The sequence below is a fragment of the Aphelocoma coerulescens genome, chromosome 15 (assembly GCF_041296385.1).
Source record: "Aphelocoma coerulescens isolate FSJ_1873_10779 chromosome 15, UR_Acoe_1.0, whole genome shotgun sequence".
Taxonomy (NCBI): Eukaryota; Metazoa; Chordata; class Aves; order Passeriformes; family Corvidae; genus Aphelocoma; species Aphelocoma coerulescens.
Window position 1 is genome coordinate 13,079,818 of NC_091029.1, and position 25,571 is coordinate 13,105,388.

The 25,571-nt window shown below is 61.4% G+C and overlaps 3 protein-coding genes across 3 annotated transcripts; 1 reads left to right on the forward strand and 2 right to left on the reverse strand.

The window, feature by feature from the left end:
* Positions 1–7,335: 7,335 nt before the first annotated feature.
* SLC35E4 (solute carrier family 35 member E4) lies at positions 7,336–11,421 on the reverse strand. The gene is made up of 2 exons (XM_069030810.1): positions 10,523–11,421; positions 7,336–9,195 (listed from the first exon to the last, which is right to left on the reverse strand). Exons 1-2 carry the CDS (start codon positions 11,121–11,123, stop codon positions 8,768–8,770), a joined length of 1,029 nt encoding a protein of 342 aa, XP_068886911.1. The 5' UTR covers positions 11,124–11,421; the 3' UTR covers positions 7,336–8,767.
* A 381-nt stretch (positions 11,422–11,802) lies between these two features.
* On the reverse strand, positions 11,803–14,937 carry TCN2 (transcobalamin 2). The gene is made up of 10 exons (XM_069030809.1): positions 14,790–14,937; positions 14,062–14,251; positions 13,940–13,987; positions 13,726–13,859; positions 13,471–13,629; positions 13,219–13,394; positions 12,801–12,975; positions 12,519–12,711; positions 12,271–12,392; positions 11,803–12,174 (listed from the first exon to the last, which is right to left on the reverse strand). Exons 1-10 carry the CDS (start codon positions 14,848–14,850, stop codon positions 12,113–12,115), a joined length of 1,320 nt encoding a protein of 439 aa, XP_068886910.1. The 5' UTR covers positions 14,851–14,937; the 3' UTR covers positions 11,803–12,112.
* A 1,065-nt stretch (positions 14,938–16,002) lies between these two features.
* PES1 (pescadillo ribosomal biogenesis factor 1) lies at positions 16,003–23,827 on the forward strand. Its single transcript, XM_069030928.1, has 15 exons — positions 16,003–16,298; positions 16,691–16,770; positions 17,396–17,549; positions 17,624–17,733; positions 18,724–18,895; positions 19,075–19,164; positions 20,667–20,783; positions 20,936–21,013; positions 21,360–21,449; positions 21,607–21,737; positions 21,880–22,005; positions 22,100–22,284; positions 22,370–22,527; positions 22,914–23,081; positions 23,368–23,827. The coding sequence occupies exons 1-15, from the start codon at positions 16,275–16,277 to the stop codon at positions 23,452–23,454; spliced, it is 1,770 nt and encodes a 589-aa protein (XP_068887029.1). The 5' UTR covers positions 16,003–16,274; the 3' UTR covers positions 23,455–23,827.
* The last annotated feature ends 1,744 nt before the right edge of the window (positions 23,828–25,571 follow it).

Here is a 25,571-nt window from a genome sequence, read left to right on the forward strand (position 1 = left end):
TTATTATTCATCTCAATACATCTCTTCTTGGGTTTCAGTCACCAAGCCAGCTGGTGTAGGTGGACACCAGCATGGCACTGGTGCCTGCATGACCAGAGATGTTCCCTGCCTGTCCTGTCCAGCAGCTGTCACTGAATCCTGGAATGGTTTGGGTTGGAAGAGATCATCCCGTTCACCTGGTGAACAGCAAATCCCCATTTTCCTGGACAAAGCCAGCAGGCAGAAACCGAGAGCAAGAAGGAAGACTCTGTCCATGGAGAGGAAAGTATGCAGGGCAGATTTATCACGGGAGGATGAGAGACAACAAGAAGGTGCCTTAAATACTCAGGAGAAGCAAGACTTAATAGATCTGTGGTTTGAAGCCAATTCAGGTGCCAAACTGATTTTCCATTGAGTGTTTCTAGAGCCTTGCAGCACCTGAATTGTATCTATGGAGAGGTTAGGGGAAAGTTTGGTGTTTCTTTAAATAGTAGTCTTAACAGTAAATGGAGTATTCATTGCCAAGGCCTGATGGCTCCTGATTTTTGAGCACTGAGGTGTAACTTGCCTGTGCTGTCCTGGTGCCTGAGCTACTCCTTTCCCATCAGTTTTGAGAATCCCCTTCAGAAATCCCAGCTGAGGGGCACAGCTTGAAGGTACCAAGCATTTTTCAATTCAGTGAAGGAAACACTTGACTGAGGATGTGACAGCAATCTTCCAAGGTCCAATTATTCCCTCAAGGTCACTGGGAAGCATGAAAAATAAGCAGCTTCATTTCAAGCAAAAAAGGTTTATGTTATGAAATCCAACACTGTCATGGTGGCTGGAAAACCAGGACAACAGTGTCATGGAATACACAGGGGACCCACAAGGGTCATCGAGTCCAGCCCCTGGCCCTGCCCAGGACACCCCAACAACCCCACCCTGGGCATCCCTGGCAGCGCTGGCCAAACGCTCCTGGAGCTCTGGCAGCCTCGGGGCCGTGCCCATTCCCTGGGGAGCCTGGGCCAGTGCCAAGGAAAAACTCCATCCCTTTCACATCGATTTCCCACTGCCTCACAGGAAAGCAGTCCTTTCAAGAGGTGTTTCATTCCTGCAGCTGCGTCACTGCTCCCTCCCATCCCAGGCTCTCCAACCACCCCATTCCCGTCGATTTAAAAGGGCACCAACACCAGAGTGATCGCGCTGGTTTATTGCTGTAAAAGCACCCTTGACTTCCTAAAGTTTCTGTGTGCTGGAAGCCGCGGCCGGAGCCGGGGCACGGCCTGCAGGAGGAGCTCTCTGGCCGTGTCTCTTGGTTGCTTTTTTGTCGGCAGGTCCTGCCTGTTCCGAAGGCTTCGCTTCATCCGCAGGCAAACGGGAGGTGGGAGCCGGCACCTTCCCATTCCTGCGATCAAACACTTCCAGGCACTTCTTAAAGTGTTCCTCAGTCTTCTTCCTCAACGCCATCTTTCTCTCCTGTTCTTTCAAAAACTGTTGCTTTAAGTGTTTGTGGAGACGATGAGTTTTCTTTTTGGCCTCATCAAAAACTTTTTACCTTTGTGAGAGCAAACATGAGATCTTATTGCCACTCTTCTACCATGAAATAAAGAATTCCAAAGTGGTGCTTGTCTTCGGGAAGAGACACATCCCACCGAATCCCTCACCATGCCCAAGGTGATCTCCAAGCAAAAAGCTCCAGTATGCATAATCACAGAATCATGGAATGGTTTGGGCTGGAAGGGACCTTAAAGCTCATCTTGCTTCAATCCACAGGGATACCTTCCACCAGACCAAGTTGTTCCAAGCCCCATCCAGCCTGGCCTGGAACGCTTCCAGGGATCCAGGGGCAGCCACAGCTTCTCTGGGCACCCTGTGCCAGGCCCTCCCCACCCTCACTGGGAAGAATCTCTTCCCAATATCCCATCTAAACGTATTCTCTTCCAGGGTATCATTGGAACAACATCTGAGTCCAGATTAAGTCCATGGCCAATGATGCCTGTAGCTTATTCCAAACCACAGGTGACTTGGAGATAGGATATGACAGCTGTGTCCTAAGGTTAAGATGGAGGCACAACCACTCATGCCAGAGGCGGCCCAAATCCAACAATTGCCTTTCCCAACATTGGAAAGAGCCTTGGCTCCCCATCCTGATCCAGCAGGCTAAAGTCCTAAAGGCCTCCTTATGCTACAGGGGGCCATGAGCCTTGTCCTGGGGAGAGGAGACCTCACCTTCTCCTCCAGGACGTGCAGCTTATGGGCACAGGTGGAGCCGCTTAAGGTGGGCAGGGGGTAGTCCAAGTCCAGGTCCCAGTCTGCAGGGCTGCTCTGGGCAAGAAAGGGCTTTGTGTCAGAGGCCCACAGACCTGCTCCCAGAGTGTGAGGGGCCCCCAGCTCAGTATGAGGATCCCCCAGCCCGGTGTGAGGGTTCCCCAGCCCGGTGTGAGGGTCCCCCAGCCCCAGGGCAGTGTGAGGGTCCCCCAGCCCTGCACCGGGGCCTGACGATCTGCCGGCTCTGGGGCGGTGCGAAGATGGTGATGCGAGGCCGTGTTCGGCCCTGCTCCTCCATGACCCCCTGTCTCTGCTGGTGGTGGTCAGTTGTCGTCATGGTGACCTTGACAGGCGGACTGTCAGATGTCAGCTCCAAACTCTACCTCAGTGACACAGTGGTCCCAACAGCTTCTCCTGCCCTTCACCTGCACCAGCATCGTCCTCGATGTGTGCCTGGAGCAGTGACCACCCTCTGTCCTGACATGGAGCACCTCCGTGATGGGCACCCCCACCGCCTGCATCTCCAGCTGCTGGGCTCAGTGACAGCCGGGATCCACAGCATGGGGACACACAGGGGTGAGTCAGTCCCTATGGCTGCTTGGCCTGATGGAGCACCACTCCATCTCCCCAGTGGGAATAGAATCATGGAATCATGGAATCATGGAATCATGGAATCATGGAATCATGGAATCATGGAATGGTTTGGGTTGAAAGGGACTTAAAAGCTTATCTTGTTCCACCCCCTGCTATGGGCAGGGACACCTTCCACTAGCCCAGGCTGCTCCAAGCCCCAATGTCCAACCTGGCCTGGAACACTGCCAGGGATGTGCAGGCAGCCACAGCTCTCTGGGCAACCTGTGCCAGGGCCTCCCCACCCTCACAGAGAACAATTTCTTCAAAATATCCAATCAAAACCTACTCTCCTTCAGTTTGAAGCTATTTTTCCTTGTCCTGTCCCTCCAGTCCTTGTGCAAAGCCTCTCTTCATCTTTCTTTCTCTCTCCATCTTTCTTGCTGGCTCCCTTCAGGTACTGGAAGGCTGTAATTAGGTCACCCTAAAGTCTTCTCTTCTCCAGACTGAGCTATCCCAATTCCCTCACAGCAGAGCTGCTCCATTCCTCTGATCATCTTGGTGCCTCCCCTGGACTCTCTCCAGCAGCCCCAGGTGCTTCCTGTGCTGGGCCCCAGGGCTGGGGCAGCTCTGCAGGTGGGGTCTCACCTGAGCAGGGCAGAGGGGCAGAATCCCTCCTCCCCTGCCACCCACACTGGGGATCAGCCCAGCACACGGTGGCTTTCTCCAAGGTCAAATCCTGCCATCCCATCATTAAGCCCAACAGCAGCTCCTGGCAGCAAGGTCAGGCCAGTGCAAAGATCAGCATCAGCAGATCTGGATGCTCAGCTCTCCGGCCGGGATGGTGCCCCATGTTGATGGAAATGAAGTAGGAGAAACGCTGCTGCTCTGAGTACAAACGAGCTGTTGTGACCTCTTGGCAACAAATCCAGGGAAAGACAGCAGCAGTTCTTCCAGATCCATGCTGGAGCACTGAAAATAAACTCACATCTGAGGAGCTGGAACATGAAGTCTGTGCTGCTGAAAGTACAGAGGATTTGAGATAGCCCAGCAAGTAGTGAATTTTACTATCAATAAAATCAGCACAGCTTTCACATCTCATTTGTACCAGGGCCCTGACAGGGACTCCGAGATCACCACGTGCTCAGGGACTGTTGTTTTATTCCAGCACAAACTGTGCTGCTGAGGCAGGACAGCAACTTGCTGTGAGTCAGGAGACTTGGAATGTCACCAACACTTGTTTTTCCTAACTGGGATACAGCTGTGGGATTTGAGACAGCAACTCAAAGTCCTGTCATCTGCTGCCTTCCAGAGAGGGAAGGAAGAGCACAGGCTCTGGCATCTCTGGTTGGGAGAGACCCAAAGATGCCACAACCCTTTCTCTTACCTCACCTGATTGCCACAACTGTTTTTCAGGAGATGCCTTGGGAGATCCATGGTTATTGTCCCTGCCCATGGCAGGACGTTGGAATGAGATGAACTTTAAGGTCCCTTCCAACCCAAATCATTCCGTGTCTTATGATTTGAGCAAGCCTCTCCTTGCTTGTGAAGAACCCCATTCCTTGGTGGGGTCCCACAGCCCCAACAGATGTGAGGGGTTGGAGCCAGGTGGGGGTCAGGCTCTTCTCCCAGGGGACAAGAGACAGGACAAGGGAGATGGTCTCAAGTTACACCAGGGGAGGTTTAGGTGGATATTAGGGAAAAATTGTTCCCAGAAAGGGTGGTAAGGCATTGGAACAGACTGCCCAGGGTGAAGTCCCCATCCCTGTAAATGTTCAAAAAGTGTGTGGATGTGGCATCTGGGGACATGGGTTAGTGCTGACCTTGGCAGTGCTGGGGCAACAGAACACTCAGTGGTCTTAGAGAGCTTTTCCAACCTTAAGCATTCCATGATTCTCTGATTCTATGACTTTAATAATGTCTTTAAGCTCCTGTGATTTCCTCTTTTAGAAGCTCAGCTACTCAGCCAAGAGCCTGCTCAGTGCAGGGCAGGAGTGTGTGACACAGAGAACCAGCAGTGAAGCCACCAAATGGTTAAGGACAAAGCCTGGAGGGGATTTTTGGGTGCTGGAAAGAGACTGTGGGGCTAGAACAAAGTCTGAGGGGTCATCCTGTCCATCTCTTGGCCTCCAGTCTCATTTGAGCAGCTTCAAATGTCCTCAGCTCTCTGGGCCAGGCTGTCCTACCAGGAAAAATCCAATCTTCCTACATCTACCCTAAAAAAGGCTTTGCCATAATTCCAGCTCCATACCCAGGACAGTCCCTGACACTATTTGAGGACTGGGATGTGGTAGGTTTAAGAGCATAGCCCATGATATAATCTCCTGGCTCAGGCTGCCCAGCTTAGCAAGTGTTTGTCCCTGCTGCCTCCCACTGCAGATCCCAAATCCCGCTGTGCCAGTGCAGTGAGCTCCCGACGGGCCCCAGGGCAACAGTTAATCCCTGTCCTGAAACAGAGATCATTTCCACCCTGTGCTCCCAGGCACACAGTAAATCCAGCCTGGATTTCCTCTCCCCTGCGTGGGCACACGCTGCTCCTGCTGCAGCACCATCCCAGCACGTTCCATCGCCACTTTCAAGGAAGGGTTCAGCAGTGGTTCAGCAGCAGATCCAGGAGAAACCGGCTGGCTGGATGTCATAACCACACTGTCCCACTGGTTTATTTTTCCCACCTTGGACTTTCACACTTCACCTGGAGCTCCTTGAGGGAGAGAGACTTTGAGCAAGGACCTGGAGGGACAGGACACAGGCAATGGCTTCCCACTGCCAGAGGGCAGGGATGGATGGGATATTGGGAAGGAATTGTTCCCTGGCAGGGTGGGCAGGCCCTGGCACAGGGTGCCCAGAGAAGCTGTGGCTGTCCCTGGATCGCTGGCAGTGTCCAAGGCCAGGTTGGACACTGGGGCTTGGAGCAGCCTGGGACAGTGGAAGGTGTCCCTGCCATGGCAGGGGGTGGGATGGGATGACCTTTAAGTTCCCTTCCCACCCAAACCATCCTGTGATTCCATGATACTTTGTCAGCCAGCACATCCAAGCACGTGGAGATGCCACCCAGATCCCTGCTGCTGCTCAGAGCTGTGACCCTTCCTCACAAGGGGCCATCCCTCTCCATGCCCATGTGAGGGCTGTGCCCATTGTTCCCTGCTCCAGCTGGGCTGGTCCTGCCCCGTGCCAGGGGCTGCTCTCCAGGAAGGTCCCATCTGCTCCTCTCCCACAAAACCCCGGGGCTGGGATGCCTTTTCCTCATCCAGCTTGGCCAGAGCAGCACCAGACTCAGCACATGGGCAGCTGTCCCTGTGTGGTGGAAACCCAATCCTTCCTGGGGCCGGAGCAGAGGGATAACACCAGGCTGAGATCATGGCCTGGAATACCCAGAGAGGGTCACCACACCCAGCCACCCCTCCCACCACTGCTGGGCTTTCCATGGGCAACACAACCCCCAATCCCAGCAGGAATGCTGCCCTTGGGACCCCCACGACCAGCCTGGCTCCTGCCACCTCTGTATAGGGACACCCAGCCACCCTCCCTGGAGCTGCAGGGCACTGGGAGCACCATAAGGCACTGAATCCAAGGTGGAAAAAGCAAAGCCATGGATGGAGCCAGGATCCGGGCAGACCCCAGTGCCAGCAAATGAGTCAGGGGGCTGGGGGGATAGGCAGGGAGTCCCTGGGGAAGGACTCCTGAGCCAGGCCTGCCGTGGGTAGCAGGTTTGCAGGTCTCACTTCTCCCTTCCAACACTCCCCACTATAAAAAAGCCTCTGGAACGTGAGCCCAGAAAGCAAACAGGCTCCTGGCCAGAGCAGGGGCCGTTGGCTGATAACTGCGGGCCTTTTGTGTCCTTTCTGGGATGGGCACCGCTCCAGCCACACCTGGGGCGCCGTGGCAAAGGTGGCAGCAGCGGTGGCACTCTGGCACACCCCGGAGAGCTGCCCGCCCCTCACTGCGTGCTGCAAGGAGCTGTTCTCAGGTGCTGCTGGAAGCAGCCTCAAATCACTGCGCTAATAATGGGAAAAAAAATCGCTGTTTGGGAAAGGGGGAGGGAACCAGTGGGGATTTTCCAGGGAAGTGGGGTTGTGCATGTGTGTTCAAGTGAGTCACCAGACTGGAGAGGGCCAGGACAAGCAACACATGGTGTGATTTTTGGGGCTGTTCTGTCCAGGGCCAGGAGCTGGACTCAATGATCCTTATGGGTCCCTTCCAAGTCAGGATATTCCATGATTCCATGACTCAGGGGACAGGATGCTCCAGCATCATGCCACCCCAGGGCAGGGCAAAGCTCCCAGCCCTTTTCCAGACACTTGTGGTCAGTGACTGCTCTCCATGTCACCACATCCCTCCCATGTCCTGTGGAGTGTCCCAGTGCCAGCCCTGGGGCTGCCAAACCGCAGCTGTCCCTGCTGGAGCTGGAGATGCTGGACACGGCTTTCCTAGGAGCTGGAACATCCTGAGACATTTCCATGCCTCAGTTTCCTATCCTTGCGCTGGGTGTTCCTCCCTTCCTTCCTTCTTGGCCAGGAGATCTCTGGGAGCCAAGGGTGGAGTACAACAAAAATAGAGCTTTATTTTGGGACAAGTGCAATCGGAGCTGGGTCCTTCGGCCCCAGAGTGGAGATACGAGCGTGGCAATGGTCACCACGGACCCCAGCAGCAGTGCCAGGGCACACACACAGGGTTGTCCCTTTGCCATGGTGAGCATGTGCTGTGTCACAGCCCAGCACTGTCCCGTGTCACAGCCCAGCACTGTCCTGGAGCGATGGCAACTGGTCCAGGCTGTTCCCATCCCCTTGGCTGGGCTCTCACCATCTCTGCCACGGATGCCAGTCTGCAGCGAGCTGGGAGGGGTGGGGACAGCTGTGGGGGCTGAAGGGCACAGTGGGGACAAAGACGATGCTGGCAGCACCACCGGCAGCCCCGTGGGATTGTCACGACACGGTGGGGATGGGGACAGGAGAGGGGACACGCACCCACCCTGTCCTGGGTGTCTCGTTCAGCCACGAGAACCGAGTGTACAGAGAGCCAGGGGCCACTCCAGCCAGCAGAGCTCAGTAGTGACACACACACAGACACACACACAGACACACACACAGACACATGTCAGCTTTCCCAGGTGGGACAGCAGCCCCATGCATGGAGCTGTGTATCCAGAGCCACGTCCCTGGGCGCGCCCAGCCTGTGTGTGCACATGGGAACACACGTGCAGAGCCGGTGCACACACACAGGTACCTGCTCAGCTGCACAGAGCCCCTGTGCACAGCAGCACCTGCCAGCAATGCACACAGAGCTCTGCACACACAGCCTGTGCACACCAGCACACGTGTGCCACACAGACACTCGCACACGTGCAGTCTGTACCAATGCACACGTGCCCACAAGCATGAGACCTGCTCACATGCAGAGCCTGTGCACACCAACGTGTGCACATTAACACACACGTGCACACCAACACGCGTGCATACAGAGCTGTGCACACCACCGTGTGCACATTAACACACACGTGCACACCAACACGCATATGCAGAGCTGTGCACACCAACCTGTGCAGTGTCACACACATCAACACGCGTGCCCCACACAGAGCCACGCTCACGCCTGCAGAGCCTGCGCACACCCGCACGCACAGAGCTGTGCGCAGACCCACTCACACCTGAGTGTGCAATTCAACACACGCGTGCACAGCTGTGCACACGACACGCGTGCACATCAGCACAGCCACGTGCACAGCGCTGGGCACACCAGCACACACGTACACTGTGCGAAGCAGGACGTGTACACTCACATCTGGGCTCACCAGAAAACACCCAGCCATGCACAGATGCACACGTGTGCACAGCACTGCGCACCTCAGCACCGGTGTGTGCACACAGAGCCGTGCACACTGGCACACACATGCACAGAGTCACACACACTGGCACACGTGCACAGCACTCCCCCAGAGCCCTCCTGGCCCCAATCCCAACCCCACGGGTCCCTACTCGTGGCGCGGGTGCCGCCGCAGCCCACGCAGGCCCCAGCAGGCAGCCAGGAGCCGGGGCTGGTGGTACAGCACCATCCCGGCCAGCGTCAGCGCCACGCCGGCGTAGCCCAGCGCGCCCAGCCGCGTGCCGAACAGCAGCCACGACAGCAGCAGGTTGCCCACCACGGTGAGGCTGCCCAGGAGGTGCAGCGTGAGGGCTGAGGTGAGGGACAGGAGGCAGGAGGTGGCCAAGTTGTAGAGGACGGAGCCGAGGCAGCTGAGCAGGACGCAGCCCCAGAGCGCGGCGTCGGGGCGAAGGATGCTCTGCCACGAGGGGCCCAGCTCCAGCGCCACGGCCGCCCCAAACAGCAGCACGAAACTGGGCAGGGACGTCAGGCCGAGCAGGGACAATGCATCCAGACGGTCCTCCTGCAGCAGCACACCTGGGGGGACAGGGGACAGTCAGTGGGACATCCCACGGGGACACCCACCCACCACAGGGACACCCAGCACCCATAGGGGACACCAAACAACACGGGTCCAAGCAGCAAAGAAATCCCAAATGTCACTGGGAAGTGGAAAATGAGGGGGAGCAGTTCCTTCCATGGGCTGGGGGTGCCCTGGTTTGGGGGGTCCCATTTGGAGGTTCCCAGGTTTGGATGTGTCTCTGTTTAGTAGTTTGGGAGTCCTTCATTTCTGGGATTCCTTGGTCTAGGGGTGCCCTGGTTCAGAGGGTGTCCAGTTTCAAGAGTGCCCGGGTTGGGGGGTCAGGGTGCCACAGTGAGGGTTGGACAGGGCAGCTTTCCCAGCCCGTTTTGGAGCATTTGTCCCCATGTCCCCCCCTCCGGGTCATCTGAGGACAGTGGGGACAGCAGGCACAGCAGGGCTGGGTGCCACACACAGACATGCCCCTGCCCCCCCCGGGGCCTCTGTCCATGTTGCACTGAGGGCATTGACATGATGACCAGTGGTGTCCCTTGGGGGGCCACAACACCCCAGTACAGCCATGGGGACCTTGGGGCGAGCCCATGGCCCCATGCCAGAGCCCATCCCCACAGTGCCCTGAGTCACAGGCTCTGGAGGAAATGCTCCCTTGCCAGCCAAAAACATTCCAGCTGGCTCCTCGGCCAGGACACCACGGCCTGGGTGGCACCGCGGCCACCAGAGTCCCCAGGAAGGGGGGACTCTCAGGGAGCCCAGAAGCCCACAGGGACAGGACAGGCTGGGTGACCCTGTGCCACGCTAGGGCGCTTCCACCCCCCCATGGTCCCAGGACACCACAGGGACACTAATGGTGTCATCATTGACAAATTAAGGTCACATCACCTCAGGGCCACAAGTATGACACAGCCCTGAGAAGGGCAAGGGTGGCTCTGAGGTGGCACCAGGGACAGAGTGGGCATGGGGTGGCACTGGGGCTGGGGTGATACAAGGGTGGCACCAGGGCCAACGGGGACAGCAGATGGCACTGCGGCTCGGGTGAAACTGGGAACCAGAGTGTCACCACGGTTGTCACCACGGGGTGACGCTGAGGCCAAGGTGGGCAGGGAGTGTCGCCAGAACAAGGGTGGCACTGGGGTGACACCAGTGATAGGGTGCGGTAGCATTGGGGCTGGGGTGACATCAGGGTGGGCAGCGGGTGGCAGGGTGAGCACAGAGAACCTCCAGCACCGGGGTGGCACCGAGGTGACACCAGCACCCCTGTGCCCCAGGGGCCGAGCCAGGGGCGGGCGGACATGCAGGAAAGGGACAGGGACAGGTGGCACTTACTCTGCTGGATGGACTTGAGGGCGCGGAGCACGGTGGCGGCCAGAAGGAAGCCGCAGCCGGGCTGGGAGAAGCAGAGCCCGCCGGCGATGCTGCAGGCGGCCCCGGCACACACCGGCCCCATGGCCCAGAACTGCAGCGGGTGCGGCCGCCGGCCCCCCAGCACCCCCAGCACCAGCGTCACCAGCGGCGTGGTGGTGGCCACGGCCTGGGCCACGTCCAGCTGCACGTAGCTAAGGCCCAGGTTGCCCAGGGCCACGCTGGTGCAGAAGGTGAGGCTGAGCAGGTAGATCCTGGCGCGGGGCCGGGGGCCCGGTGCCCGCGCCCAGCCCAGCGGGTAGCCCACGGCCACGCCGGACAGCATGTGCAGCGCCGAGAGCAGCAGCGGGTAGCGGAACCCGTGCGCCGCGAAGATCCACTTGTTGAGGCCGGCCATGGTGGTGCCCGTGCCCAGCCAGGCCAGCACGCTGAGGGTCAGCGGCAGCGCCGGCCCCGGCGGCCGCCCCCCGTCCGCCTGCCCCGGGTCGGGCTTCCAGGGCCGCGGGGCGCCCTCGCCAGCCCTGCTCATCGCGGCTTCATCGCCCCGCCGCGACCGCGGGCACATGGGCACCGGCTCCGCTGCCTCCGGCCGTCGCTCGCCGCTCTGCCCCGTCCTCCCGAGAGCCCCGCGATGGGTGCCGCTGACAGCGGTGCTGGCGCGGCGGCGGCCGCGCTGTCCCCGCTCCCTGCGGCGGCGGCCGCGCTGTCCCCGCTCCCTGCGGCGGCGGCCCCCGGCCGGGGGTGCTGGCGGGGCTCAGCGCCGGGGTGGCGGTGCCATGTGCCGGGAGAAGGCGGTGGCGGCGGTCGGGGCCAGCGGAAAGTTTGGTGATGGCGGGAGCGGAGGGCGGAGGCTCCTCCCTGCGAGGCCATCGCGTCACTGCCGGGCGGGCGGGGCACGGCGGGCACGGGCACCGGGGACACACCCGGCGGTGCCGCCCGTGCGGAGGGGCCCGCTGGGCACCCCCGGCCTTCAGCACCGTGCGGTGGCTCCCTGGTGACAGCGGGGCCGCGTCCCAGCCCCCGCCCGGCTCCCTGCGCCATCGCCCCGACCCCGACCCGCCGGGACACCCACGGCCCGACACCGCCGCTGCCCCCGTGATTTTGGGGGTTGGATTAAACTCGCGGGGGCATCACGCAGATTTGGGCACACCTGGGGGTCCCCCTCGGGCACCGCGATCCCCGAGCCCTGGAACAGTGGGAGCTCAGTACCCCCACGGGGTTACAGAGGAGGGGGATCCCGGCTGGTCTTTACTGAGGATGAACGGCGCTGACTCGGACTCCACAAATCTTTGGCCTCCCCAAAAATGCTTTGGACATCCCAAAAACGGCTGCTCCCAGCGGCCGCCTGCCCCATTCCTGACTGGGACCAGCACTGAAGGAGCTGCTGGTCTGCGTGCTCCCATCCCACTGCACCCGTAGGACACGGGGCATCGTGTGTGTCCCCTCCTCCTGCCCCGGGCAGATTTGGGGTGCTGGCCCACGGAAAGCAAGAAGCAGGGAGCCGGCAGGTCCTGTGCCCGCAGTGGGGGTTTCATTGCAAGCACCCCCCACCCTCTACCACTCGCTGAGGCGCAGGATCAGGGTCTCCCCATCTTGGGGTCTGTAGTCGGCGATACCTGCGGAGAGAGGGACAGCGGTTCGGGGTGGGACAGCAGCCATGGGGCTGCAGGGGACCCCTGCCACCTCCCCAGGGACCCCCACCCACCACTCACCCATCTGCAGGGGCATGTTGGGTGCGGTCAGGAGCTGCCAGTAGTTCCGCTTCTCCTGCCGGGCCTCCAGCCCCAGCACCTGGGTCAGGAAGGGGCCCTGCGGGGTGTCCTGGGTGTGGAACCTGGGGGGTGGGACAGCAGGGTCACAGGGTGAGGGTCTGGCCTCAGCACTGCGGGTGGTGGGAACCGGGGTGAGCCCGTGGCACAGGTGCAGGACATGTGGCCACCACAGTGTGACCCCCACATACTTGAAGTCGTGGGGTTCCAGCGCAGCAGCTGCCCAGAGCACGTCCAGGAGGGAGGCGGCGGCGGGCACGGGCACCAGGCGGTCGTAGAGCCGGAGCTCGTAACACCAGGGCAAGGGACACTCCACCACCAGCTGCACTGTTTTGTTCCCCGGCACCTCAGTCGGGGGCTCGATGTCCATGGGTGTCAGTGTGTCTGAGAAGCCACCAAAGCACTGGTGACACCCAGCCACCGCCATGGTGGCCCCAGCGCTGACCCCAATCCCAGCTGGCCCCGGCTCCTACCCGACTCCTCCCGGCAATGCATGGAGGCGATGTCCAGGTAGGAGCGGCCGTGCAGCACCGGCAGCACCTGGGCCATGGTGGCGGCGGTGCCGAAGGCTTCCAGGTTCTCCAGCAGCGCAGCCATGGCCCGGCCGAACGCCGGCTCCGTCTGGCACACGCCCGTGGCCAGGAACACCTGGGACAGGGAGGGATGGGGGCGGTGGGAAGAGGGAGGAGGGTTGGGTACCTGGGCACTGCACTGCTGAGCATCACCTGCCCCAGGGCAGCTGCCTCTGCCTGGGCACCCACATCTGCATCTGTGTCCACACCCACGTCTGCACCCACGTCTGCCCCTGCACCCACACCCACGTCTGCAGCCCCACTTCCCCCCATGCCCATTGCCAGTGCCAGCCCGGATGTCCCCTCGGGTGACACCCACCTGCAGGGCCCACGGGGTGCTGTAGATGTTGCCGATGATGCCGTCAGGGCCCTGGGCCTCGGCCATGCTCCTGCTGGCCCTGTGCGCGGCTGCCCGGAGCTCGGCCGCCAGCCCAGTCCCCACCAACCTCCTCCGCTCCAGGCAGGTGAAGGCCAGTGCCACCACGGCCTCCGTGTCTGCAGGGACACCCCGGTGTCACCGCAGGGTCACACTTCCACCAGGGTGCCACTGCCTGTGCCCCTGGACCCTTACCCACGGCATTGCCACTGTGCCCAAGCCTTCCGTGGTGCTGGGCCGTGAGGAGCCGCCGGATCACCTCCTCCCGCACCCGCTTGTGGTGCACGCACAGCGCCAGCACACCCAGCCCGTACTGGTAGTAACTGGTGAGGGGGTGGCCGTGCCGCCGGGAGCCTGGGGACCACATGTGGTGTCACTGGGGTGAGCCCGTGTCCCACGGCTGGACGTGTGGGTGCCAGGTGGGCGCTCACCCCGCAGGGACGCTCTCACCTCTCCAGTCCTCCTCCAGGTAGTACTTGAGCCACGTCACCAGCGAGCGCTGGGGACTGAGTGGGGGACAGGTGGCCCGCAGCCCCAGCAGGTACAGCGCCAGCCGCCCCGTGTGCGGCCACTCCGCCGCGCTCCTGCAAGGCACCAGTCACCTCCCAGGACACCGCCTGAGGCGTCACCTGCCCTGAGGGGACCCCGGGACACCCACACGTACGTGCTGTGCTCAGCGTCCCATCGGGAGTGGCCGTGGGCCTGCAGGCTCCTGCGGGGACAGGGCGTCAGCATGGGGGACAGGGGCGTCCCCAAAGGCCCGCGGGGGGCCCCCCGGGGACCCACCTGCCGTAGGGCTGCTGGAAGGCGCCCTGCAGCCGCTCCAGGTAGCGCTGCTCCAGCCGCGGGTCGTGGTCACGGGCCAGGCGCAGGGCCAGGTACACGGCGGGGTCGGGGTCCCGCGCGGGGTCCCCCGCCAGCCCCAGCAGCCGCGCACTCAGCACCCGCACGGCGCCCACCGAGCCCCCCGGGGGCTCTGCCCCGGCCCGGGAGAGGCAGCGCAGGTGAGGGGGACACGAGAGGGCCGAGACCCCCCCCAAGCACGGCCCTGCGGCTCCACAGCCCCCCCAAAGCTGTGTGGGGCCGCGGTGGGGATGGACCCCCAGCACCCACCCCTCCGTGCACCCCACACCCTCCGCGTCCCCCCCAAATCCCATAACCTCCAGATTTCCCACCAAAAAAGAGGAAGAACCAAAGAGACGTGACGTGGAGCGGGAGCACAGAGAGCCCGAGGGGGTGGCAGGGGGCTCTGGGTGACACCCTTCCCCCCAGGGACCCGTGTAGGGGGTGGGCACGGGCTGGCTCCGGACAGGGGGTGCAGGGGTTGGGCTGGGGGCAGCTGAGCCCTGGAGAATTCATCAGCGAGGGCTGTCACGAGTCGCCGTCCTCGCCAGGGGCTGGAGATTGGGCTCATCACCCCAAACCCCGCTCCTCAGGGACCCCCCCCGAGCTCAGAGCGAGCTCCCGGCCCGGGGGGGTCTCGGGCGGGTTTGGGGGGCCGGGGCCGCACTCACCGCAGCACTGGGCGGGCAGGACCGCGGGCAGCAGCAGCAGCAGGACGAGCGGCAGCCACATGCTGGAGCGGGACAGGGGGGACACGGGGGTGCCGGAGCTCGGCACAGCCCGGCCGGACAGCCGGGAGCGGCAGGATGAGCCGGGACAGCACGGGAAGGTGGGGCGAGAGGCCGTTTCCGCACGCCGGGGCCGAGTCAGCACAAACGGGGCAGAACTTTGGCTGAGGCGCGGGGGCACTGCCGGCCGGGCCGGGACACCCTGCCCGGGGCAGCCTGGCCCGAGGTGCCCTGCTCGGGTCAACACCGGCGGGCACAGCCCGAAAATAGACAGGGATGAAACCCGGCCAAATCCGGCCCCTTTGGAAACGAGAGTTCCCGTGCTCGCCTAGAACTACGATTTAATTGAGAAAGGAGATTGATCAGCCCCACCCGGGAGCCGAGGGACAGGCAGGGAGGGGGGACAAACTCCAAAAAATAAATCCCTAAAGCCGTGGGGGTCCTGAGCCCCAAGAGGTGAAACCCCCCTGCCGGGGGGGACGTGGGGTCTTGAGCCACGAAAACAAATCCCGCAGCCCAGGAGGGGGTCCTGGGGCACCGCTGGGCTCCGGCCCCGTCAGCCTGAGGACACCGAGCACAGGGGGCCCGGCCTGGGGACCCTCCTGCCACCGAGACCGGCCGTGACCGGGTGTTCCCCGAACACCCGCCCCGCTGCGGGCCCCGCAGCCTGGGGACCGCCCAGGCCGGTGTCCTGCGGTCGGTGCTGCGGCGCCAGGGCCCCCAGGAGAGCAGCGGGACCTCCAGGCCCGGGCAGGGACCCGCCGGCCGCGATCCCGGTGTTTGAGCGGCGCCCGACCCGCCGCTCCTGCCGCCCAACATCCCGGCGTGCCCCGCGCAGCCCGCCCCGGTACATCCCGGCGTGCCCCGCGCCACCCCTGCCCCGCTATATCCCGGCGTGCCCCGCGCAGCCCGCCCCGGTACATCCCGGCATGCCCCGCGCCACCCCTGCCCCGCTATATCCCGGCGTGCCCCGCGCCACCCCTGCCCCGCTATATCCCGGCGTGCTCCGCGCCACAGCTGCCTCGTTATATCCCGACATACCCCGCGCAGCCCGCCCCGGTACATCCCGGCATGCCCCGCGCCACCCCTGCCCCGCTATATCCCAGAATGCTCCGCGCACCGCCTGCCCCGTTATATCCCAGCATGACCTGCGCTGCACTGCGATATCCCAGTGTGCTCCGCACCTCAGGACCCCTTCTGTGAGGGCTCTGGGCTGCCCGCTGCGCGCCTGATCGCCTCCCTTCTGCCGCCTGCCCCGGCCCCGCTCGCCCGCCCGCCGGTTCTGCCCGCGCTGTTCCCGGTGTCCGCGCTGCTCTCGTGCCCAGCGCGGCGCCGCTCTGGTGGCCGCAGGCCCGGGCGCAGGCGCGGCGTGGGCAGCGCGGGGTCCTTCGTTGCGCGGGCGCACGTGGCGGCGGCGGCGGCGGGGCCATGGGCGGGCTGGAGAAGAAGAAGGTACCGGGCCCTTCCCGGCCCCTCCTTTCGGCCGCGGTCACGCTCCCGGGGCCCGTACCCGCCGTCCGGTGCCTGCCCGTTCCGTGTTCCTCCCTTCCCCCTCTGTGCCCTCTCCGTCTCCCCCGGTATCGGTGCCGGCCCGTGTCTGTTCCCCCCGTGCCGGTGCCGGTGGCACCCCTCGGGCCGTGTCGTGCCCCTGCACCCCTCCCTGCTAGCGGTGCTTGCCCGATTCCCCTCCAGCCCCCCGCGCTGGCCGTGTCCGCTGTCCCCTTCCAGCCCCCGGTTCCCGTTTCTCCTGCCTCTCCACTCTCAGGAGTCCCGGTGGCCCCGGGAGGGTTGCGGGGACCCCCTCAGCACCCCCGAGCTCCCCCAACGCCCCCGTTTCTCCCCAGTACGAGCGCGGAGCCGCCACCAACTACATCACCCGGAACCGGGCGCGGAAGAAGCTGCAGCTGAGCCTGCCCGACTTCAGGTGCGCCCGGGACCCCCAGAACCCCCCGGACCCCCGAGTCCCCCCCCTCAGTTGCCCCCTACACCCCGTACTCCCATCCCTCCAAACCCTCCGGGACCCCCGGTCCGCAGGCAGGGAAGCCGTGGGAGATGGAGCCCGTGGTGGGTGCGTGGGGTGGCCCTGAACCCCTCCCCCGGCATCCCTGGTGCCCCTGAACGCCCCCCCAGGCCCCCCATCCCTCTGAACTCCCCCCTAAACACCCCACGCCTGCTCCCAGTTCCCCGGGGCTTCCCCGTGAGCCCCCTGAGGTGCCCTCAGACCCCGCAGGGATTTCCTGCCGAGCCGAGGCGCCCCACGCCCCTGAGCTCACCCAGACCCCACTGACCACCCCCCCTCGCCCCCCTGGGACCCCCGGCCCCTCTTGGGGAGCAGAGGGACCCGAAGCCCGTGGTGGATGTGTGGGGTGGCCCTGGGACAGCCTGAGCTCCTGTCCAAGAGCGTGGCCCTTTCCCTTGGGGTCGTGGAGCGCTACCCCGGGTTCAGGCTGCCACGTTTGGGGTTCCCCTTCCAAGGGAAGGGCCCGGGCTGTCCCAGGGGACACAGGGCTGCAGTGGCCCCCCTGTCCCAGCCCTGTTCCCATCCCCAGGCGTCTCTGCATCCTCAAGGGGATTTACCCCCACGAGCCCAAGCACAAGAAGAAGGTGAACAAGGGCTCCACTGCCCCCAGGACGTTCTACCTGCTCAAGGACATCAAATTCCTGCTCCACGAGCCCATCGTCAACAAGTTCCGGGAATACAAGGTGCGTGTCCCACCTGAGGGGGCCCTGGGGCTCGTCCTGTGCCACAGAGCCCCCATGGCCCCCTGTCCCCCCAGGTGTTTGTCCGGAAGCTCCGGAAGGCCTACGGGAAGAGCGAGTGGGGCACTGTAGAGCGGCTGAAGGACAACAAACCCACCTACAAACTCGACCACATCGTCAAGGAAAGGTGAGACAGCCCTGGCAGAGCCACCTGGAGCATCCAGCCCTGGGGCCCAGCATAGGAGGGACCTGGAGCTGCTGGAGGAGTCCAGAGGAGGCCACAGAGCTGCTCCAAGGGCTGGAGCCCCTCTGCTCTGGAGCCAGGCTGGGAGAGCTGGAGGTGCTCACCTGGAGAGGAGAAGGCTCCAGGGAGAGCTCAGAGCCCCTTCCAGGGCCTAAAGGGGCTCCAGGAGAGCTGGAGAGGGACTGGGGACAAGGCATGGAGGGACAGGACACAGGGAATGGCTTCCCAGTGCCAGAGGGCAGGGCTGGATGGGATATTGGGAAGGAATTGTTCCCTGGGAGGGCGGGCAGGCCCTGGCACAGGGTGCCCAGAGCAGCTGTGGCTGCCCCTGGATCCCTGGCAGTGTCCAAGGCCAGGCTGGACATTGGGGCTTGGAGCAGCCTGGGACAGTGGGAGGTGTCCCTGCCCAGGGCCGGGCGGGGGAATGGTATGAGATTTAAGGTTCTTCCAACCCAAACCATCCTGGGATTCTCTGATCCTTCATCACATCCATCCCTCTCTGGGAATCCACCTCGTGTGTAATTTCTGGAGGTATTGATGGAGTTTTGTGTTTCTGGGCTGGAGGAGAAGGAATGAGAGAGCCAGGAATGCCCAGCCATCCTGGGTGGCTCCAGGAGAACACAGGGAACTCCCCTGCTCTCCCTATGGGGTGTTTTCCTCAGAGGGCTGGGGGAGGGTTAATCCTGCCAAGGCTTTGGTGGCTTTGGTGACAGCGAGCAAGGAGGGGACACAGGAGGGAGGAAACTCCATAATCCCCGTGGGTCCCATCCTAAATCAGGATATTCCATCCTCCTCTGCCCAGCTTTGCTGGGATGTGCAGGCGGACGCTCCGCAGTTCCCATTCCTTTCTCGCTTGGGGTCTCCCAAGCCCCAGCAGCTTTTGCAGGACCCTGGGGCTGGCTGTGACCCCCCCCTTGTCCCCCCCTGCTGCAGGTACCCCACGTTCATCGACGCCCTGCGGGACCTGGACGATGCCCTGTCCATGTGCTTCCTGTTCTCCACCTTCCCCCGCACGGGCAAGTGCCACGTGCAGACCATCCAGCTGTGCCGCCGCCTGGCCGTGGAGTTCCAGAACTACGTCATCGCCTCCCGCTCCCTGCGCAAGGTGGGGCCGGGCCCCCCGCCTGGGGGGGTGTGGGGTGCTGCGTTTGGGCACGGGGACATCCGATCCCACATCCCACTGGGATCTGGCGCTCCCTGAGGAACCTGCTGCCAGGGGAAGGGGTGGCAGCGATGGGGACGCAGCAGCCGTCCTCCCGCTGAGCCTTCGCTCTGTCCTGCCAGGTGTTCCTCTCCATCAAGGGCATCTACTACCAGGCAGAGGTGCTGGGGCAGCCGATCACCTGGATCACTCCCTACACCTTTGCCCATGACGTGAGTACCTGGGCAGAGGCTCAGGGATCACCAGGGAAGGGGTGAGGGACCGTCCTGTGGCAGACGAGGCTGTGCCCAGCCTGTGGGGAGATCACAGGGCCTGGCTCGGGAGGCACGTGGGGACAGTGCCATCTGTCACCTCGGGATCCCCCGAGGCTGCCTGTACCAGTCTCCCCAGTTCCTCGTGTTCTCAGTTATTGATGTGCTCCTTTATCAGCCATTAAAGATTAACCTGCGGGAGCGAGGCTGGGGGAGCGGAGGGAAGGGATGAGTCAGATCTGCAGCCTCAGCACGAGGGTTCTGCTGTGTCCCCCAGGCAGCAGGGCAAGGGGAAGTCCCCACTGTGCTGGGACAGCTTCCCCTGAGCCTTGGCAGGAGGTCCCGGGCACAGCAGGGCTCTCTGCATTCACTCCTGTGATTTCCAGGGCTGGGCATGGTTGGGTTGAGGCTTTGGGGTTCTAAATCACAGAAACCTGGAGTGTTTTCAGTTGGAAGGGACATTCCACCTTCCACTATCCCAGGCTGCTCCAAGCCCTGTCCTGTGGATACAAATATGCAGCTAGCAAGAATTTCTCTTGCTTCCTTCCAGTGCTGTGAGGTATTTTTCTCTCTCACAGAAGATATTAGCAGAGTTCTATAAACTATGAACCTTGCAGAGCTTTGTTTATGGTACAGCAGAAAAATATTTTGACAATGGATGTTTTAGAATTTTAGCCAATCACCCCAAGGGGTGGCTGATCCTTTGACCAATTAGACTATGAAGAAAAAAAGTCTATAAAAGAGTTGTAAAACAATTAAGAAAATCAATATTGCTGCACAATGCCTGCCTGTTGGATCTCTCTTCTCCTCCCTGCCACTGTGGGACACCGTGACACTATCCTGCCTGGCCTTGGACACTGCCAGGGATCCAGGGGCAGCCACAGCTGCTCTGGGCACCCTGTGCCAGGGCCTGCCCACCCTCCCAGGGAGGAATTCCTTCCTAAAATTCCATCTAACCCTGCCCTTTGGCACTAGGAAGCCATTGCCCTTTGTCCTTCTCCTTGTCCTGCTCTTGTCCAGCTCTGCCATCTTGAGGAGTTGGAGTCCCCATGCAGAATGGGATGAAGTGTTCTGGGTATCCAGGCACGAAGGGGTGGCAGCAGGACCCTGGGGGAAGCCTGCAGAGTTCTCCCTGCCCAGGGTCTGGTGGTGGCTGTGACCTCTCTGTGTTTGGGGCAGCTTCAGAATTTCAGGGAAGGGTTCTTCCCCCAGAGGCTGCTGGGCACTGCCCAGGCTCCCCAGGGAATGGGCACGGCCCCGAGGCTGCCAGAGCTCCAGGAGCGTTTGGCCAGCGCTGCCAGGGATGCCCAGGGTGGGGTTGTTGTGGTGTCTGGGCAGGGCCAGGGGCTGGGCTGGGTGGTCCCTTCCTAAATGGGGATATTATGGGATCCTCCTCCCTGTGGCTGGGATGGGCCCCTGTCCCTGCAGAGGGGGATCCTTTATCCCATCTCGTGTGCCACCAGCACCCCACAGACGTGGATTACCGGGTCATGGCCACCTTCACCGAGTTCTACACCACCCTCCTGGGCTTTGTCAACTTCCGCCTCTACCAATCCCTGAACCTGCTGTACCCCCCCAAGGTGAGGCCACCACCCACCCCGGGGTCACTGCAGGGACCACCTGTCCCACCCTGGGGTGGTGGCAACCCGATCGCTGGAAAGGGGGGTGGAAATGAGGGATTTCTGGGGTCTCTCTTTTTGGGAGCTGCCTCCACCTCTCTGCTCCTCCCCAGATCGACAGCCAGGCTGAGGATGAGCTGAAGCCTGCAGAGGGCAAGGAGTACGCCATGGATTCAGAGAGCTACCTGGAGGTGAGGGACATGGCTGGTACTGTGACCTGTGGGGACACTGTGTGCCCTTCATGTCCTGCCCACAGCCCTCCTGCTGTGGCACCAAGGGGCAGACCCAGATCCCTGCAGGTTGGAGGGGGCTGATCCCAAACTCCCTGTTCCTGTAGGGCAGAGCTGGGCTCAGCCTCAGCACCACCTGCGTGGCTGGGGACCCTGCAGAGCCCCATGCTGGGGACAGTGCCTGGAGGAGGCTGAATTCTGCCCAGGCCCTGGCTCTTCTGGCCTCTTGCTCTGAGAAATCCCCTTCCCTCCTGGGGCTGTCCCTTTTCCCACCCCCTGGATGTGACTCCGTGTCCTCTCCCTGCAGAGGCTCTCGGCTCTGAGCGCCAGCCTGGCCCGGGCGGTGGCTCCAACCCACGAGGAGGAGGTGGAGATGGATGAATTCCCAGTGGAGGGGGTAAGACCCTGGTGGGGGGCTCATCCCTGGCCCTGGGGGATCCTGTCCTGTGCTCAGGCTGGCGGTTTGGGGACAGCTCCTGAGCCCCCCCCTTTGCCGAGGGAGACTTGGCCAGGGCTGTGGGTGGGGAGGGGGCTGAGGGCTTTGCTCTGAGCAGGAGACAGCGGAGCAGATGGATGCCAAGAAGAAGGAGCAGGAGGCTCTGGAGAAGCACAAGAAGCTCTTTGAGGGGCTGCGCTTCTTCCTCAACAGGGAGGTGCCCCGGGAGCCGCTGGCCTTCGTCATCCGGTGCGTGGTGGCCAGGAGAACCTTGGCCTCCCCCAGCCTCTCTGGCAGGACTTTTGGGGCCAGCCCACCCGATGTCCTTGCGGGTGAGGTGACCCTGAGGGTCCCACCTGCCAGCCTGACTCCTCGGTGGCTTTGCCCACAGCTGCTTTGGTGGCCAGGTGTCCTGGGACAAGTCCCTGTGCATCGGTGCCACCTACGACGCCAGCGACCCGTCCATCACGCACCACATCATCGACCGGCCCCGTGTGGACAAGCAGGTGGTTGGCAGGTGGGTGAGGCAGGGGGGCCCTCCCCAGAACAGCCATCCCAGAGCTGTCCCACAGGCTCCAGAGCCTGAGGTGGGACCCCTCTGCCTTGCCCAGGTACTACCTGCAGCCCCAGTGGGTTTTTGACTCGGTGAATGCCAAGCTGTGCCTGCCCGTGGCCGATTATTTCCCTGGGGTGCTGCTGCCCCCGCACCTCTCCCCCTTCGTGACGGAGAAGGAGGGCGACTACGTCCCTCCTGAGAAGCTGAAGCTGCTGGCCCTGCAGAGGGGAGAGAATCCAGGTGCTGGGAGCCCTCAGAGCAGTTTGGGAGCTGGGCTGTGCCTGCTCTGGAGCATCCCGGGGGTAACGGTGGTGTGTCCTTGTAGAGGAAGAGAGTGAAGAGGAGGAGGAGGAGGAAGAGGAGGAAGAGGAAGATGACAATGACAAAGAGGAGGAGGAAGAGGAAGATGAGTCTGAAAAAGAAGAGGAGATGAAGTTACAGAAGATGGAAGAGCAGAAGACTCAGAGCACTCAGAGCAACAAGGTGGGAGCCCATGGAGGCAGCTCTGGTGTCACCATCCCTGCTGAGGGATGTCCCTGTCCTGGGGCCAGTGGGACACACAGACAATCAAGGAATAGTTTGGGTTGGGAGGGACCTTAAAGCTCATCTTTTTCCACCCTCTGCCATGGTCAGGGATACCTTCCACCATCCCAGGCTGCTCTAAGCCCCCATCCAGCCTGGCTTGGAATGCTTCCAGAGATGCTCCTGGCCCCACATTCATGAGCTGCAGCTCCCATCCCTGTCAGGACCTGCTGCAGGTCCAGAGGGAGCTGTGGCTCTTCCCTGGCCCGCAGTGAAAGGGCTGGGAATGCCTGTCCCTATGGAAGGAGGGGGGTTCCCGGTATCCTGAGCTCCCTGGCACCGCACAGGTGCTTCCCGTGAAGGTGACGGCAGGGAAGGTGCGGGTGGAGGACAAGCAGCGCCTGGAGCAAGAGCAGCAGAGCGAGGAGAAGCGCTTGGCCATCATGATGATGAAGAAGAGGGAGAAATACCTCTACAAGAAGATCATGTTCGGGAAGAAGCGCAAAATCCGCGAGGTACGGAGACGGGGCCCCCCACCTGCATCCTGGGCTGGGCTCTTCCCAAACTCACTCGCTCCTTCCACTCCTCCCCGTCCCTGGTGAAGGTGTTGAGGTCCCTCCCAGCGGCCTCAGGCTGTGCCATGGCCGGGCAGAGCTCCCTGTGCCCCCTCAGGGCCCCCTCTCCATATCCCACCCTGATCCCGGTGCCGTGGGGTCCGTCCTGCATGTGGAGCTTTGGTGGGACTGGGGCTCTGCAGCTCCTGTCCTGCTCTGACTGGGGGTCTCCGGGGTCTCTCCCCAGGCCAACAAACTGGCTGAGAAGAGGAAAGCTCACGATGCGGCCCTCAAGGAGCAGAAGAAGAAGAGCAAGAAGGCGCGACAAGCGTGACAAGGCCAGGGGCTCCTGGATGGTTTTCCACTGGATCTTTCGGGTGGAAAAACCCTTGGCTTTGCTCCTGGGACAGAAATGCTGCATTTGAAACGTTTCCCATCTGTAAATACACCTGCTGCTCTGCCTTTCCCCTGGTCCTGGCACAAAGACTGTCTTCTCTGTGCTGGTGCCACCTCTGCATGAGGAAGAGGAGGCCAAGGAAAGCTCTGGGCTCGTTCCATGTGAATTTGCAGAGCCCTGGCTGCTGGAGTCTGGCTCCCAGGAGCTCCCTGGGGCAGAGGAGTGCAGAGCCCGGAGCTGCTTTGCAGTATCCACACACAAAACCATATTCCCTTGTATTTTTATTTTTAATTAAAGAAGGTGATGCTTCCCTGGTTCTGTTTGTTGGCTGTTCCTTGTGCCTGGGCACAGGGGAGGCTCCTCAGGGGCTGATGTGGATGGATGTGGAGATCCATGGCTGATGCCAGGGCTGCTGATCCTGCTGAATGTGTTCCTGGCAGCAGCAGTTCTCTGTCAATCCTGGGTTTTCCCCCAAAAACACCTTGGAGACACCACAGCTGGGGCCAAGATGTCTCATGGGGTTTCTGGGCACACTTTTGCCCCCAGGTGTGGTGAAGACTCGGAGGAATTTTTGGAGGACACCCCTGACACTGCTGTGGGGACACAGAGGGGATCTGGGGGGTGACAGCTCCGGGAAGGGAGTGAACTTGGAACAGCTGGGAACGCCCAGCTCGAAGGACTCTCAGATTTAGTTTCTTTTCCTAGATCTTTTTTTCTTTCTTCTTTTTAATTTTCAATTTGGTTTAAATGCTTTTTGCTTTTTACTGTTTCCATTCTCTCCCTTTGTTTTTCCTTTTTTTCAGTTTTTTCTTTTCTCATTTTTTCTTTTCCGTCTTTTATTCCTTTTATTTTTATTTCTCTTATCTTTACTTCTATTTCCATTTTTATTTTCTTTTTATTCCATTTCCTTTTTATTTATTTCTAAATTTTATTTTTCCCTTTCCCTCATTCCCCCCCTTTTTCCCCCTCCCTTTTATTTTTTTTCCCTTCCCCCCCCCCTTTTTGTTTTCTTTTTTTTTTTTTCCCCACTTCAGAGGGTTGGAAGGCTTTTCTCTTTATGTTTTTCTCCTTGCTTTCCCCTTCCTTTCCCCTCTCCCAAGAGGAGTGGGACCAACCCCTGCGCCACCCTCAGGGCTGGGGTTCCCCCTCAGAGCAGGAGACCCCAAACAGGGCCTCAACCCCTGGGAGCTCCAAACAAACCAACCTTGGCTCCAAACAAACCAACCCCAGCTCCAAACCAACCCCAGTTCCCAAAAACCCCGGTTCTAAACAAGAAAACCCCGGTTCTAAACAAGAAAACCCCGGTTCTAAACAAACCCCAGCTCCAGGCCTCACTCCCACGGCCGGGCTGAGGGCCTCGGCCTGCCGGGCAGGGCCGCTGCTGGTGGCCACTGAGTGGTCCAGTGGCCCAGGGCCTCTCCGGCCGATAAAGACGTGTGTCCAGCCGGGTGTGACCCCTCGGTGCTGCCATCCACTCCTCGGCCTCCTCACTCAATCCCTCAGGATCCACAGCTCCCTCGGGATCCGCGTTTCCGGCTGTCACTGCTTTCAGTGAGTGCTGCTTTGTACCCCCAAATTGGGGTTGGGGTCGCTCTGCCCCCCAAGCAGGGGGACAGGGGTGGGGGATGAGGTGGTGGAGCCCTCGTGGTGGCACCCCGTGGGATGTGGGATAGGGAAGATGTGGGAAATGGGGTGTTGTGGCTTCCCAGCTCGGTCACATCCATCCCTGGGCTGTCAGCATTCCATGGTTGAGCTGCTACATCCCAGCCACTGCGGCTCTCTTCTGGCTGGAAACCCTTTACCACCCATTCCCCAAAAAAAAGGGAAACCTGGAAATCCTTTGTGACCCATTCCAAAAAAAAAGGGAAAACCTGGAAAACCTTCACAATCCATCCCCAAAAAAACCCAAGGGGGAAACCTGGAATCCCTTCATAACCCACCCCCAAAAAGGGAGAAACCTGGACTACTTTTGTGACCCATCCCAAAAAAAGAGGGAGAAATCTGGAATTAGGAGAGCTGCCCTGCAGAGAAGGGGTGGGACAGCTCCTTGCTCC